The sequence below is a fragment of the Hippoglossus hippoglossus genome, chromosome 22 (assembly GCF_009819705.1).
Source record: "Hippoglossus hippoglossus isolate fHipHip1 chromosome 22, fHipHip1.pri, whole genome shotgun sequence".
Classification (NCBI taxonomy): domain Eukaryota; kingdom Metazoa; phylum Chordata; class Actinopteri; order Pleuronectiformes; family Pleuronectidae; genus Hippoglossus; species Hippoglossus hippoglossus.
In genome coordinates this window covers 10,936,133-10,951,900 of record NC_047172.1, presented here as the reverse complement: position 1 = coordinate 10,951,900, position 15,768 = coordinate 10,936,133, and the positions used below count along the sequence as shown (strand labels likewise).

The window sequence follows — 15,768 nt, the reverse complement described above, 5'->3', positions numbered from 1 at the left end:
AACGGCATTGTAAGCTCTTTTATTGTTTCTGAAAAAGTCAATGATTTTAATATATTGTCAGTTACTTTTAGACAAATTACTAAATATTAGCTTAAGTCAACTTAGCAAATGTGAGGATTTGCTCCTTAGTGTTTTATGTCATTGGAAATTTTAAATCTGCTTTTGACTTGGTCAGACAAAACAAACGGTCTGAAGACAGCACCTTGGACTCAAATCAACATTTTTCAATTTTAGTGTTTTACAAACTTGCTAATTAATCATGAAAATAATGTACATTAACTTCTAAAACAAGTCATTTTGCACCCCATATTTCAATGGATGTAAGGGTACAAGATCTGAGTTTCTGGGGCTTTGAGGTAGATGATAATTTCCCCTGTAATCCAACCTTGAAGCAGAGAGGTCTCATTCAATGAATTTCTATTTCAAATCATTAGTTTTTATCTTCTGAGGGAGAGTTTGTGAGCCACAATATGCTATATTAGTATTAGGTATGACATTGATATTAATATTAGCTGAATATGGGCAAACAGGAGACTGCTTCAATTATGATATGTACAGTGTATTATATAATATGCTAAAGTTAGAGGTTTCACTCTGACAGCAGAAATTATACAGGAGGAAAGTCTACATTACTCATCAAAAGAGCATCAATTTATTAGAAATAAAAATGTGCTATACTGTTACTCAACATTTGACCAAACTCCCTCCATCCAACAGCAACTGTATTCAGGAAGATGAATTTACATTTCATCAAGTAACACACATTGTAAATCAAGTAACACATTGTAAATGGAAATAAGTTTTATGATAGAAAAACAAACAGTACATTGAGAGCAAACAAAAAAGACAGAAAATGCGTGCCTAAAATGAAGGCAAATCGCGAATAAAATTCTAATTGTAGCAAATCTAATGAGTTGTGGATTTTATATTTTTGTTTTGTGGATGTAAAATCCCATTTTACTGTAATTAAATCTTCATATCTTTACAGATAGACTATGTGTGGAATCAGGAAGGAAAAATAACGACAATTAGTTTGATTAAGAACATTTGTGAACAGGAGATTTTCCCATTATAATCATTACATAACGTTTAAAATATATCGTTAAATCTTGAATACATAAAGTTTTAAAAAACACGTTTCTACACCAAGTCCCGCGAGAAAGAATTCGTGTGTCGTCACTTCCGCCTGCCCCTGCTTTTCCCTCGGAGCAGCCCCGTGCGTCTTTCTTTGCGCTCATCATGGCGGACCGGTTCAATAAGGTGTGTAAACGCTGCGGATCATTATTCCTCCTTTTTGCCTTTAACGGCGAGTCTAGTCTTATTCTTTACATGTAAACTGCGCGTGATAATGTCAGGTACACTTGGTGTAATCTGTGTCTTGCTTGGTGTTTGTTTTAGTACTAGATTTTAACATGTTTGTGGCAGCTAGCTATAGCCGAGTCGACATGCCTCCATCATGGCAGCTTCCCTGACGAGTCAACGCTGTTAGCTTGTTGGCTTTAGCTTGTGCCCTCGTTAAGTTACAATCCGAATGAAGCATCGTCCAAATCACTGATATAAGATGCTCATGCGTTGTTAACAAATAATAATGGTGCTCTAATTCCTGGTTGCGTTATGAAGTTAAAATCACTGTAACTGTTGGCATGCTTTGACGTTAATGCTAAGCTAACGATGTAGCTCAACCGGTGGTTTGGTGTCCATGCGGCCGTCAGAGCTCTTGGAGGAAACGTGCATCATAACGAATTAAAATCAACAGTGAAAAGATAATCTGTGCAAATTTTGAGTCTGAAGTTTTAAGTCCTACTTTATTAGCATTGAGTAGGTGTGTAAGACGTGTAGCATTATTCATAGCATGCATGTGGCTAACCTTATCTTGTTAGCTGACTAGCTTGTGTCAGAAATATAATGGCAATATCTGTCTTTTTAACCTGCAGGTTCTGCTGCTTGATGGCAGGGGCCATCTACTTGGTCGGCTCGCTGCCCTCGTGGCGAAACAGGTTCTGCTTGGTGAGTTTTTATAAAGTATGACATAACATGTGAATGTTGGTTAAAGTTGTATCTAGAAGCTGCCTGAACACAACTTCAGTACTAAATGGCACATCGGAGTATCCCCTCAATCTGTCTGTGATCTACCTGTTTCGAGTTTAACGATCATGAGAAAACTCACATGCACTACCATCTGAGACGCATGCAGCTGGATGTTGCCTCAACGGGTTTGTTCATTTCAAATGCTTAACTTGTGTTTTCATCTCTCTTCAGGTCACAAAGTGGTGGTTGTGAGATGTGAGGGCATCCAAATCTCTGGCAACTTCTACCGTAACAAGCGTAAGTCACACAATTCCATTTTTGGCTTTTTGAACATGCTTGTTGTCGATGATGATGATTTTATCACTGTAATTCGAGTTTAAATGACCATGAGAGTACCTGACATGCACTACCATCTGAGACATCAGCAGTACTGAAGTAATGGTTTTCACTAAAGTATTTGTAACCTGTACTAAAGTATATCTGTACCTTGTGCCTATTTACAGTGAAGTACCTCTCTTTCCTGCGTAAGAGGATGAACACCAACCCCTCTCGTGGACCGTACCACTTCAGGGCTCCCAGCAGGATCTTCTGGAGGACAGTCAGAGGTGAAAATGTGGCAAGAATCTAGATAATGAAACTTCCTTTTTAATAGTGTTAGTTACGTGCGGAGTAGATTTTTAGCCTTAACATAACAATTGAAATCGACATTTAATGTGAAGGAAACACGCATTGTAAACGCACCTGGGAAATTTGTAATCATTGACTTAAGATGTTGTTCAATTTGCTGAGCTTGGTTCAAGTTCATTAAATATGCTCTAAATTATGTGAAGTTATGTAAGTGGTTCATATGGACAGTTGTGGGTCTTAAACACATTGAGACTTGAGGCCCTACATGTTTAATCAGATCAATCTTTACCTCTGGCATGCAGTGAGTCTGGCTCATTTGTTTAAACTCTCCACTCATGCCGACTTAGCAGCCAAGTCAAAGTCTGTCTGAATACTCGCCTGGCTTAGGTCGTCTGCATTTGTCTGAATTGTGACTCCAAACTGTCTAGTGGGAAGACTGCAGAAAAACTGACCAATAAATGTCTGAATTTAAGCAAATAAAGATCAACCATGTTAAAAGAAGCATTTCATAAAATGGGGACATGTAATCAGGCCGCTATCGGAGAAACAGACACTGACATTGTTAAATTGTCCGATCAAAATGTGTTATATTGATATTAGGTCATATTTATTGTAGAAGAGTTTCCGTTCATTTGATCCAGCACAACTTGTTCCTCATTTGACAGTGATCTCTTTATCCCGAAGCTGATCATTTTCTGATGAAAGAAAAACCTTTATCGGATCTGATTGCTGAGTTGAGTGGGGGTGAACATTTGTGCTTGGACAAATTTACGATTTGTAACGGCTGCAGTCGAACGGAATTTAATGTTTTATTGAACTTCAATTTTCTTTTTGCCATCAGGCATGTTGCCCCACAAGACCAAGAGAGGTCAGGCTGCTCTTGAGAGGCTGAAGGTGTTTGACGGTATCCCCCCGCCCTATGACAAGGTGATGAGCTGCAACAAAGAACCACATCCATATTCTCTATGGGCCACACATGGCTTCATATCTGCTGTCTGTGATGTCAATCTAAATACCTTACCTACCTTGTTTGAGTTACCTTTGAAAATAAACAAATATCTGAGACATGCTGCCCGAGCAGTGTGTATTCAGGCTCTTTTTTGTTTTATCTGATTTGTGAATTTTGTTCCACAGAGGAAGCGTATGGTCGTCCCAGCTGCTCTGAAGATTGTGCGCCTGAAGCCCACTCGCAAGGTGAGCCTTGAATATTATATATGTAAAATTGGCTAAAGTTCATCTGCCACAACAGTTCCTACTTGACATTGATGAGATCTTTATTCCTAAACTGATCTATTGATGAGACAATTACGGATCTGATTACTGAGTTGAGTCTGGGACAAGTTGTGTGTTAAGTTGAAGCTTTGAACATAAATTCGATAAATGCAATATCAATATTATATCTTAGGGAAATCGGTAATCTTTAGCATCTGCAGTAGTCATTTTAGAGCTGCTGGTAGTCTAAACCTAATTTGGTTGACTTGGTGTTTGCTGACGTTAACTGTGTGAATCGCTTCCTTTCCCCTCGTAGTACGCCCTCCTCGGCCGTCTGGCACATGAGGTCGGCTGGAAGTACCAGGCCATCACAGCCACCCTGGAGGAGAAGAGAAAGGAGAAGGCCAAGCTCCGGTACTGCAAGAAAAAGTCACTGGTCAAGCTGACCAAGGTGGCGGAAAAGAACGTCGAGAGCAAGATTGCAGCATTCACAGCCGTTCTGAAACAGTACGGAGTCCTTGTCTGAACTGGTTCCCTCTGGCCAATAAAGATAAATAAATGTTTATAAATGGCATATTGACTTTCGTTTGTTCATGATTTAGAATTGAGCTTTGGGTGAAATGGTTATTTGCAGTAACATGCTAGTCAACAATGAGTATTTTGTTTGCAGCACTTCAGCTGCTAATACAGATGAAACTATACTGAAGCATTTATCTTACAAAAATGTTTTTTGAATAATATATGTACGTAGGTAGATCCTGCTGCAGTCACATTTGCATCTATGACTGATCCAGTCTAGAATAACTGCTGCTTCTATTATAGTACGATAAGTGTTTGTAAAAACTGAACAGAATCTTTCTGCTCTCCTGGAAAATTAAGTGTTACGTTGTCTAAGCTGAAGGCCGCTTCACCTCAGGAGCCTGACTGAATCCTAAATTAGAAGTGTGCGTGAAGGTTCTTTCAGCAGTGAGGTGTTAAACTTTAAATGCATGTTAAAGACTAATGTATATTGTGGATTAGTAAGATTACAACCTGCTGTTTAATGTGCATTGACACCTCGGCTATAAAACTTTATTTGAGGTAATGAGCAAAATCTAGTTTCGTAATTTAGTTTCGTCGATTTGTTTTTCTTTTCTAACCGCATTCCAAGTTCTCTACCAGCAGAGAGCAGTGTTTTACTTTATATGTAAGAATTCTCTGAAGAGTGATTGAAAGCATTTCAGCTGCATTATTGAAAGTATAAACTCTGGGTAAAGGTATTGATAATCAATAAGCCAACAGTTTTTAATGAAAAATAGAAAATTAACTTTGTAAGAAAATGGATGTCTTAGAATCTAATGATTGAAGAGGAAGATAAAGAATGATTTCTCCAAATTTATTTTCTCATTCTTTCATTACTTGTCTTAAAAAAACCAAAAGCAACAATCAGTTTCTTTCCCTCCGTCTTACCAAAGTCAAAGCCGAGACATAAGATATGACTTTGGGCAAGTTATATTGTTTTAGTGAGTATCTTTTTAAATATGTCTGGAAAATATGATGCACTCTTTCAATAATCTACTTAATTTTCATTTTATAATAAACCTAGAGAATCTGTTGAAATCCTCATATTTAAGTTAATCAATAAATCAGATAATACAAGACTCTGCTTCAGTGAACTTTATAAGCTGCTCATCAAAGTGTTTCATTACCTGTACACTGATATTGATCGAAGGATTTCCAGCTAAATCTTCTTAGGACTTAATCACAGCCAACAGATCTTTGTTATTTAAGATCAGTTTGTTCTGAGCAGTTTAGCTGAACTTTTGTCCTGAACCAGCTGAATCTCCTGGGCGGCCTTCGGTGCCCTTCTCTACTTAAAGTAGGACAGATCGTGACGTTTTTTTCTTCAACAAAGTCACTTTCTCTTTTCAACAGCACTTTTCCCATCAGACTTGATCCAACCCAGAAAAAAGAGTAGCACTTTAGCTCTTAGCAGACGGAAAGTACATGACGACAGATGATTGACGTGGTACATTTTATTGCCCCACATGGGACCTATCTGCATCAGTTATATGCATCCGCCGATGTGTGTTTTTAAATGGCAGCATTCACTACAGCAAACTGAACGGACACTGACTGCCTTCCAGTCGGATTCAGCTGCAGGTTAACTCGATGAGCTCTGGTAATCCCAGAGTCACGTCCCTGCAGGGATCCGTCTCCTTTATCCTGAGATTTCACATTGTTTCGTTTGAGAGAGTTTTACACCTAAGGAGGGAAAAGGCTACAAAGAGAAGTTTCTACTACTTTGACGACATGCAACTATGGCAGGGAGTTATATGTACAGTATATGACACGGCAAGTCACAACTCTGCAAGCATTCTTAATACAGTGGATGTAATAACACATTGAGTATACAGCAGACATATTGTCTTTTTGTGCTGCAAAGTTAATAAGTGAATCATTATTTTTGTGAGAAGAAATACTTGTGTATATATACTGTATATATAAAGGATGGTCCACTAACCAGAAAGTCAGTGGTTTGATCCTAAGCTCCTCCAGTCTGCATTGTGAAGTGTCATTGGGCAAGATAGTCGACAGTGTGATGGTAAAAGTGCTGCGTGTCGAAGTGCTGTATGGATGTGTGTGAATGAGACTGTAAATGCGCTTTAGTGGTTCTTAAACATTCTTTGGACTGGAAACCATCTGGCAAAACTGTCCAGAAGTCTTTTTCCCATCTGGACTTTTCAAAGTATAATTTGGCTAGCTGAATTTAAGGGGCTCAAAAACTCTGCAGTTGTGTGGACGCAAGGTGTAAATGTTGCATAAGTGAAAAATAAAGTGTTGATGCAGCCTGAGACGAATGCAGAACGCTTTCCTTTAATGTAAACCTCTCCACGCACCTGCCTCAACACTTCCTCCAAACCCTCTTGCAATGTCTTAGAGTGATTAGTTATGCGTGTGTGGGCATTGTATTAGTGTCATATGGCATTTCTCCTTCTAACTGACTCAGACTAAGGCGAATCTTGGCTTATCTTCCTGATTAAAGCGTAAAGAAAAACTGCCAAGACACCCCATACTTTCTGTGTTTGTCTTATCCCCCTCTCTCTGTGCTGGAGATTAACAGCCCGCCCCCCCCCCCCCTCCTAAAAGCAGGGCCCACTAAGGATCAGGCAGGGGGCCAATCTGACGCCTGTCTCCCTGCGTTAAGGGCGGATGTCGTTACTCCAGCAACCAGATGGAGAAATCACAGTGACGGCTCCAAAAAGGACATTTTTGGAAAATGCCGTTGCAGTAACTCGCTCTCTAATCACAGCATCTGAGACAGATTGAAAAAGACCATGAGTGTCTGAAACTGCTCTTGCAGGCCCAGCCTATTATGGGCTCCAGCAATTATAGACATCCTCCTCCTCCTCCTCCTCTTCTTCCTAAAACTGGCTGGTGTTTTAGTGTTTGGCTCCAGAATTGGGAGTGCTCATCTGTGTGGGAGCCATAAAGTGGTTTCCCACAAATGGAAGAGATTTCAACTTGAATAGAAATTTGAAATCTCCAAACTTTTTGAGTCAGGAAATATGAAGTATTTTAATGCAACTGCGACTGTTGTGCATACTTTTCCATTTTAAGCAGGTGGATGAAATAGTTTCGACACATTAGTGGGAGGTGTTGCTTGGTGACACGCTGCCAAAATCTGTGGTCTAGTAATGAAGATTTTCTTCCCCTTTTTCAGCAGAACGTTTTTTATATATGTCTGATTAGTGATCATAGACCTGGCTGGCTGCAATTTAGGTCATAGACCCCGCCTCCTTCATTTTAGTGGATGGGACATGGATCAAACTAAAACGTACATGCTGAATACATTTTAAGTTGTTCTTATTAAACAGATGAATGTGGAAGTTTGGTTGTTATTAGTTATTTGATGATATAAAAATGGGCTTAAACGTCATGATTGACAGCTGAGACTCACTCGCCACCCGTGTCCAGGATATTTTGGCTATTTGGCTTCATTTTTGTAAAGTAGGAGGAAGTGGGTATGTGACCTCCATCTTTTTATGCACCTTCAAAGTCACTGACTGTATAATTTGTTTAGAGTACAATCACTTGCAGGTGATCAAGGCAATCTACCATCTCACTACTTCTGTTTACTTGCGCGTGACGCCCTCCATTAACAAGGAATCCTTGATTACGATGGAAATAGGAACTGGTTCACTGGGTACCACTAAGGTTCCTGAATGGAGCCTGTTTGAAAGCGAGAGATTTTGAGTAGATTACTTTGATCAAAACTGTACCACAGGAACCAAACCCCCCCGATTTCTAATTCATTCCTGATGAAAAATGCCTTTGGTATGTGAGTCGATGCAGAAGTGCCACAGATGAGCTGACTCCCTTTAAACAGTTAGTCTGGATTGTCTCCAGTCCCTGTTGATGTCACCCTTGAATGGGAACAGATTTATTCCAAGTCTCAAAAGACTGGCTTTGAGAAGTATAAGAAAAAGATAAAGAGCGGGAGAAAAAGATAGAGTTTGAGTTTGGTCAGCCATGAGATCTAACAGAAAAATCTGAAACCCGCGGACCTGACTGAAAGGCAAAGGGCAAGCATCCATAAATCAATGGCTTTTATACAACAACTGCCACAATAATTGAATATAAGTTATTACTAGTCCACACAGACTGGCCTCTACACTCAGATTAATAGTTTTCATTCTTCTCCTCAGAATTGCATTCTGAAAATCTATACAACTTATTCCTGCTATTGATGCACAGTGCATGTCCCGTTGTGCTTTCCCACACAGAACGAGACCGAGAATCCTCCTCATGGGTCCATGAGGTGCAGCCCTTTGTCATTCTGTTGTATTAATGTCATCAAACAAACAAAAAGCCAGATACATAGTTCCAAACCTTTTCACTAAATACACTGGCACTACCACAACAATGTTAATGTTGGTTTGACTAAATGTATTTTATGTCATAAGTGGCAGAGTGTTTCATGGTACATGTCCCATCCAGTAACATGGAGGAGGCAACCATTTATTTCTAATGGTTGAAATCATTGACTGTATATAAAGACTTGACAATAGCTCTTAAAAAGTGAAGCCAAAGCATCTCAATGGCCCCCTGGTGGCTGGCTGCAGTAGAGGTCAAATACCTGGCCACCTCTTTGTTAGCGAAGGGGACATGGACCAACATCAAAAACAAACATGAAATATTTTCCCCAAAGATGTTTCTGCCATTTTGCACTATTGACAGTTCAATCACTGACTTGTGATTGGTCGAGTGCATGTTTCGCACCTTGAATTTAGCTGATAGTTGTTTTTCAAATAATTATCCATAGTTTTTTTTCTTTAAATATTTAACCTTATCCAATATATTTAGCAAACCTAACAACAGCTACAATATGTGCCTTTGCCTGGTCTCTCAATCAGAACGGAAGACTTGCTCATGTCGTGAAGTGGCGTGGGATCATGGGAGTTGTTGTCTTCACCACCATTGCTGATGAAAATCTTCTTGCCGCAAATTATGTTCATGCATGTGGTCACGTTTTAAAGTTTTATTCACAATACGCAGCAACGACAATGAATAATCATGATCCATTACAAGTGACTAATACAAACAGTGGAAGGAACAAACAGCCGACTGGCTAACTGTGTGTTTTTCTTTCGTCATACGTCATTTGCCCTGGAAGTTATATCAGCCACGAGTAAAGTGGATATGACATTGTTGGACACATTTTGGATTATATAAGTTAACAAAATGTATAACATAGGTCAAGTTATTTACACATTTTAATAAAGAATCGTTAACAAAATATGAAACCATTCTGCACACTTACTTACCAACCACGCTTTACACAGACTAAATCATATTTACTTGTTCAAAACTCTAGTGCAGAAGAAAATGCAGAAGTATAACTGGGGTGCAGCTCTTCTATAATGTACTGTAATGTATACACTCGCCTATGCAAAATACACAAACACACCTACACCGTTCAACCCACACAAAGGTGTTCACCATAAGTTGTAAGTACCTTTCATAAAAACCTATTTACATGATGTATGCGCTCTGTGACACATTTCTATTTACATGAGCTGAAGTGCAGACATGTCCAGGCCTTGTTTGTATTCAGTGACCTCTGAGTGTAATTGAAAAGATTCAGAATGACGGTGGAGCAACTCCGTTCATTCAGTCAAGCTGAGGTCATTATATCTGTTTATGGAAAAGAGCAGCTGCAAAATTCAGACAAGAGACGCTGCGGCGGTGAGGGATCGCTGTTGGCCGCGCAGAGTCACAAATTGAATTCAGAAAATTGAGATCTGGGAAGAGAGAACGACCAATCACAGAAACCTTTATCGACTTCACTGTAACGAGACCCCTCTGACGCAAACACACACGGGACCCACACCTTCACTTATGCTTCCAACACAAAGTCGAGTGAGTGTTTTGTGAGACGTTGCATTTTCCTCCATTGTGACAGCGAATGTACGTCCACGCCAAAGTGTCCTTGAGCAAAAATAAAACCCTTACGGTTGCTGCAGATGGTCGAGCCAGCACTTGTTCTCCCTGGTGAGACTGACATGCACAAGTGGCTCATGGGAATGCATGAAGAACACAAATCCCTCGTTACACAGTGCGTAACACAGTGTGACTAACAACCAGCTTTTTCTTTTTTCTAATATAAAACAACTCTAGAGTCTCGCGGCTGTGATGTATCACCTGTGCATATTTGTAACAACTAGTCAATAACATGCTAAATTGAGCATGTGGCCTATTGCATGGGAGTGAATTACTGTATGCTGTGTGTGCGTGTGTGTCGGTGAAGCAAATGAGATTAGATGTACCACTGTCAGCAGACTCGCATTGTTGAGGCCATGTGGTTTCAAATATTGCTCACTTGCAATGTTTCACTCGTGTTTCACCAGGGACGGGGGGGGGGACCTTCAGCCTCTGAACCGTATGCAGCCCACTTAACAATCCATAGATACAGAACAAAATGCAATGGAAAGAAAATAACATGAATAGTAAACTAACATGTCCATCAGGATGATCCCCTCTGGCTGTTTGATCCTCTGGTCACGGTCAGGGCACACTCACGAGGAGGATCATGGTTACTGTCAGGAAAGGAGAAGTAGATTCAGAAGGTTGAGCTTTGCAGGAGAATGAAACGAACGATAAAGACGAGACAGTCTAGTTTGCAGAGATGTGCTGCGATGAAGAAGGTCCGATCTTGAGCTTCACTACAGCAGAAACACGTAGATAAACTGTATGATGAGATAAGACAAGGTAAGAAAATCCTTTATTAGTCCCACAATGGGGAAATTTGTAATATTACAGCAGCAAGGGTCAAAATAGGCATCAGTAAGTAATAAGTAACATCCAATTCTTAAGTGAAGGATAATAATACTTAAGTTTAAGGAATATAAAAAATATAGAAAAATATGAATGGAATAGAAACTAATATATACAGAGTAAAAACAAGACAAATATGTGCAGTGTGAGAATATGTACGGATTGCACATGAACCATTGTATTGCACAGACAGAAGGAATATAGCACGGTGAATATTTCACAGATAAGAGAGTTTAAAAAGGACAAAACAATGTGGATAAAGTTAAAGCTCTTCGGCGGAATTTGGTAGTGAGCTAATGGCTAAGAAACATAGGTACGTAAAGGGATTTTTATGCCTCTGCACATGCAGCGACAGCCAGTGGCCAAAGGCATTACGTTTTCACTTTGTTGTCTCTCCCATTCTTGTGAACACAATATCTCAAGAACACCTGGAGGAAATTTCTTTAAAATTGGTACAAGTGTTCAGTTGGACTCAACGATTTCAGTTGTCAAAGGTCACAGTGACCTCATATTATTGTGAATGTAATATATGTCAGGAGGCATATAACCATAGGATGATGTTCTAGTTGTGTCACAATTTTCACATATGAAAATAATAACTTTGAATCGACACAAAATACATTATTTAAAGAAGCCAAAGTTACAAAATCATAGTAGAAAATATGTGTTCAATAATCTTGTTTGGCTCATAAAGGAAAAGGGTGAATCATGGGCTTGGAGGACACACTTTTGGATCAAACACTGGATTTATTATGTATACAACTGAATTCAGTAGATCTGTATATAAATAAGCATCAGACGAATCTTGGACCGTCTGTGTAAAATGTTAATATCTCCAGGTCTTACTTTGCACTATTTGATTCTTGACTCATCATCCTGGTACAGTACAGTAGTGTAGTACAGTGTTTAGTATTTAATAACTTGTCCTGTAAAATAACCTCATATGTTTGAACCCTGGAGGGATCTGCTGCCTCTCGTTCCTCCACCAGCTCTGAGGCACGCTCCTCTTCTTTTGAATGTAAACCCATTATGACTGTAGCAGAGGGGGAATATACTCTGAGTCCTCACAGTATATTACTTTTCCCAGTTGCTCAGGGCTGCAGGTTTTTGCTGCTTACTCCAGGTTGTGGGGGTGTTTGCCTCACTCCAATAAGTAGTAGCTTTTGTGCAGTGCTTTTAGTGGAGACCCTCACAGAGATATCGATTCAATTCTCCGATAATCTCTCAGGTCTTCAGTGCTCCTTGATTTAGATGATCTGTGAGCTTTGGCTTGAGCCGAGTCATTTTAATAATTTAAGTTCCTTTTAAAGGCAGTTCAGCAATTCAGTTATACTGTCATCGGCTGCCCTGAAAGTATCGACCTGCTGTCGGTCACTGACAGTGTGTAACCAGCTTAATGGTTTAACATGTAACATTTTTTTGTGGTAGTAAAAAGCAAGTTTTTTCAAATGTCAGTTTTCTAAGCATGAAGATTTCATATTCAGCTTTACCTTGTAATTTTAGTAAACATCTTAAGAGGTCAAGCGTGGATTTAATAATTGAACGCCATTTGAATTGCATGAGAGGTGGAGCTAGGAAACGCTTACGTGACAAACAGATCTCGCTTTTCTTGCAGTCTGGACCAAAGATTTGACCTTCGAGGAACATGATTAATAATGCACACTTTATCTTCCTCAGTAGATCTATCCCTTAACCTTATATTCATAGTCAATGGGGGTTATACTGCAGGAAGGAATATAGACCCCAAGATTCCACATGGGCTCAACCTTCTCTATCAATGATTTAAAACAAAAAAGCAAAGTGACACATTGGAAAGCAGCTGGAGAATGAATCATCTTCTTTAGAAGGAAAACCACTGAAATGACTTCTCAAGTTAAAACAACACTGTGCAACTTTTACTGAGAAACACCGCCCTCTGCAGCCACACATGGGGATTACCTCTGCCAAGCAGGTTATGTTTTCATTGTTTGTCTGTTAGACTTTATGCAGGACTACGCAAACAAAACGCAACCGATTTTAAACCTGGGGCAATTAGCTTTTAAACCCATTAGCTTTTGGAAAGGATTCAGGGGGCAGATCACCCCCACTTTCTTAAACATTGCGAAATAGGGCTGAATCAGAGGAGCTGCTGCTGTAACAAATGCACCAAACTCTGTTTAGAGTTTTGATTCTTGGAAATGTTTCCTCTCTGAATATTGGAGATAAATGCTGGTTTTTAATGACTTCTAAGTCTTTATAATCGACCTCTTATATTACTCTTGAAATTGCTTGGTGTGATTCCGACTGCCACTATGTGTCAGTTCCACACTTTGAACAGGAGATCGTACCTGCTCTCCAAAGTTACTTGGAGCAAGAACAGGTGTTCAGGGTGAGCAGTGGGAATGAAAGCACCATTCTCCCTATTCCAGGTCAGTGGACCATCAAACTCAATTTAAAGCTTATATTTTAAGGTAAGAAAGTTGCGTAGTGTCACTTTAACTTTCACTGGACCAGTTCAGTTTCTGCCAGAATTGGATTATATGAAATTACCTCAAAAAGGTCCATTTCATTCCCACGCACCAACTGACCCCCCCCCCCCCCCCCCCCCCCCCCCCACACACACACACACACACACACACACACAACTAATGTGGAGTTAATGCTTTTGGCTTCCATGCAGCCTCTTTCAGTCTGAATGGGGCTTTAAAACTGGGATTTGAAGTCCGTTGGTATGTATTTGTGTTACTGCACAGCGGACCATTCAGCAGCACAGCATGGAAGCCATTAGGGCTCCAGATGCAGCCGCCCACCTTGCAGCGCACACATGAACCATGCACGAGCCGCCCCGACTGACAGAGCTCATCCAGAACAAATTCCGTCTCCACGGAATCAATCTCAACCTCGCAATGTGAACTGTTAAATTATGAATCCTCTTTCAGTTTTGAGGAGGCTGTTTTGTGTGAAATCACCTGTGATGAGACAGATAGTGAGCGAGCCTGTAGACTTCAAGGACAAATTTCAAACAAATATACTTTATTACCTCACGCTCCCAGTTAGAGTTACAGTTTATGCAGAGACACAAACGCCAGAATAAAATCCCTGCACATACAGTGTTATCTGGTGTGGTATGCATTGTCCGTGGCCCTTGTGTTAACAGTCTTGAAATTTCTGGGATAAACAAGCACAAATTTGCATTCATCTCCTCCCACAACTCAACATATTCACACACTTGGGGATAAAATGCTCTGAGCAATATATGGAACTGCTCTAAAGAAATCTGTCAATGCAGGCATCCCCTTGAGTGTGCTGGTTATCCACCGCTGCGAGAGCACGCTGCAACGCAGACAATCCAGCTCTTTTTTTATACTCCCCCCTGCTCACTGGGGTCATAATAAGCCGCAGGAAATACTTAAGTATAATATTTGTATTCATAACTTCGAGGCATCTGTTTGCTAACCGAGCAGCTCATATCTGTGTCCGCTGGCTGGGATGGGGGGGCTCAGATGTTTCTGTGTTGTCATCCGTCCATATCGTCCGTATGCTGAGTATTAAGAGTCAGGCTGGAAAGAAGCTTAACCCCCCCTTTAAAAAAAAAGATCAACACCATGTGAAGCATGTAATTTGCAAAACACATCAAGTGTGTGATGGATCTCAGGGGCAGATTGTCGATATATATGCTGTATATTAGTTCATACATTTTGAAAAGCACAGATGGCTAAACATCGCTGCCGAAAACTGTATTTTGTATTCTTTCAAACCATGTAATGATACCTGACCTGTGTTTGTTTCAAATGTGTCAGACTGTAACACACCTTAAAGGAGACACGTTATGCTCATATTCATGTTCATCATTTTGATTGGGGTTGTTGAAAAGACATCATCACATCACAACACAACACAACACATCCTCTGTCCATTGCTGCAGCTCTTCTTTCCAGCCTCTGTCGGAAACACTTGGTTTAAGCTCCTGTCTCTTTAAGGCCCCCCCTCCCGATAAAGTCCAGTCTGCTCTGATTGGCCAGCTGACTCCCTCTGTGGCGATTGGTCAACCACTTCTAGCACGTGTAGGAAATCTCTGGTCTCACTTTACCTGGATTTGTTAAGGGCTGTGCCAGACTAGCCGCTAAGCATGCGTTTTGCAAATGTAGGTCACAGTGATACCCGGAAGTAGTGGGCGGACTACTGACGGGGCGTTTAAGGAACTTTAGGATCAGTGTTTTCTGTTGGAGGAGAGGATCTCCCTTTACATTGGACTCTGGGCTTTTTAACTCTGCAGAAATTTTACATAAACAAAACCCCTACCTAACACACAAGAAGAAAGAAAAACTGAAAACGTCTCCTTGAACAAATGAGGTCTTCCCCTACTTTCTCAGTTGCCTATATGAGCCTGTCGACTGTTTCCCAAAGGATGTGACGTTGCAGGATGCTCTCTTCTGCCTACAGCGCAAAACGTTAGCTTAGAAATGGAGTCAGCAAATGTCAACAAACGACGACTCAACACAAACTCCAACATAAACTGGAACATCCCATGGAATATGGCCAAATGGGACCGTGATCGATGTCATGAGACAACGAGGGTCATCAAGGCATAGAATTCATTGAGGA

The 15,768-nt window shown here is 40.3% G+C and overlaps 1 protein-coding gene and 5 non-coding genes across 6 annotated transcripts; all 6 read left to right on the top strand.

The window, feature by feature from the left end:
* The first annotated feature begins 518 nt into the window (after positions 1-518).
* Positions 519-4,439, top strand: LOC117756514 (60S ribosomal protein L13a). The gene is made up of 8 exons (XM_034577061.1): positions 519-552; positions 1,151-1,260; positions 1,935-2,007; positions 2,260-2,325; positions 2,532-2,633; positions 3,497-3,582; positions 3,790-3,849; positions 4,184-4,439. The coding sequence occupies exons 1-8, from the start codon at positions 519-521 to the stop codon at positions 4,391-4,393; spliced, it is 741 nt and encodes a 246-aa protein (XP_034432952.1). The 3' UTR covers positions 4,394-4,439.
* LOC117756870 lies at positions 2,118-2,189 on the top strand. Its single transcript, XR_004612934.1, has one exon. It is a non-coding gene; the product is annotated as a small nucleolar RNA Z195/SNORD33/SNORD32 family (small nucleolar RNA).
* LOC117756867 lies at positions 2,367-2,451 on the top strand. Its single transcript, XR_004612931.1, has one exon. It is a non-coding gene; the product is annotated as a small nucleolar RNA Z195/SNORD33/SNORD32 family (small nucleolar RNA).
* Positions 3,315-3,391, top strand: LOC117756880. The gene has a single exon (XR_004612944.1). It is a non-coding gene; the product is annotated as a small nucleolar RNA SNORD50 (small nucleolar RNA).
* LOC117756874 lies at positions 3,646-3,725 on the top strand. Its single transcript, XR_004612938.1, has one exon. It is a non-coding gene; the product is annotated as a small nucleolar RNA SNORD34 (small nucleolar RNA).
* On the top strand, positions 3,913-3,982 carry LOC117756881. Its single transcript, XR_004612945.1, has one exon. It is a non-coding gene; the product is annotated as a small nucleolar RNA SNORD50 (small nucleolar RNA).
* Positions 4,440-15,768: the final 11,329 nt, after the last annotated feature.

What these genes read in the sequence shown, in the direction of transcription:
- LOC117756514 (XM_034577061.1), top strand. Translation starts at nt 519, where the DNA reads ATGGGCAAACAGGAGACTGCTTCAATTATGATAT. An exon ending in CAACTTCTACCGTAACAAGC is followed by an intron (nt 2,326 to 2,531) that starts GTAAGTCACACA and finishes GCCTATTTACAG; the next exon opens with TGAAGTACCTCTCTTTCCTG. An exon ending in GCCTGAAGCCCACTCGCAAG is followed by an intron (nt 3,850 to 4,183) that starts GTGAGCCTTGAA and finishes TTCCCCTCGTAG; the next exon opens with TACGCCCTCCTCGGCCGTCT.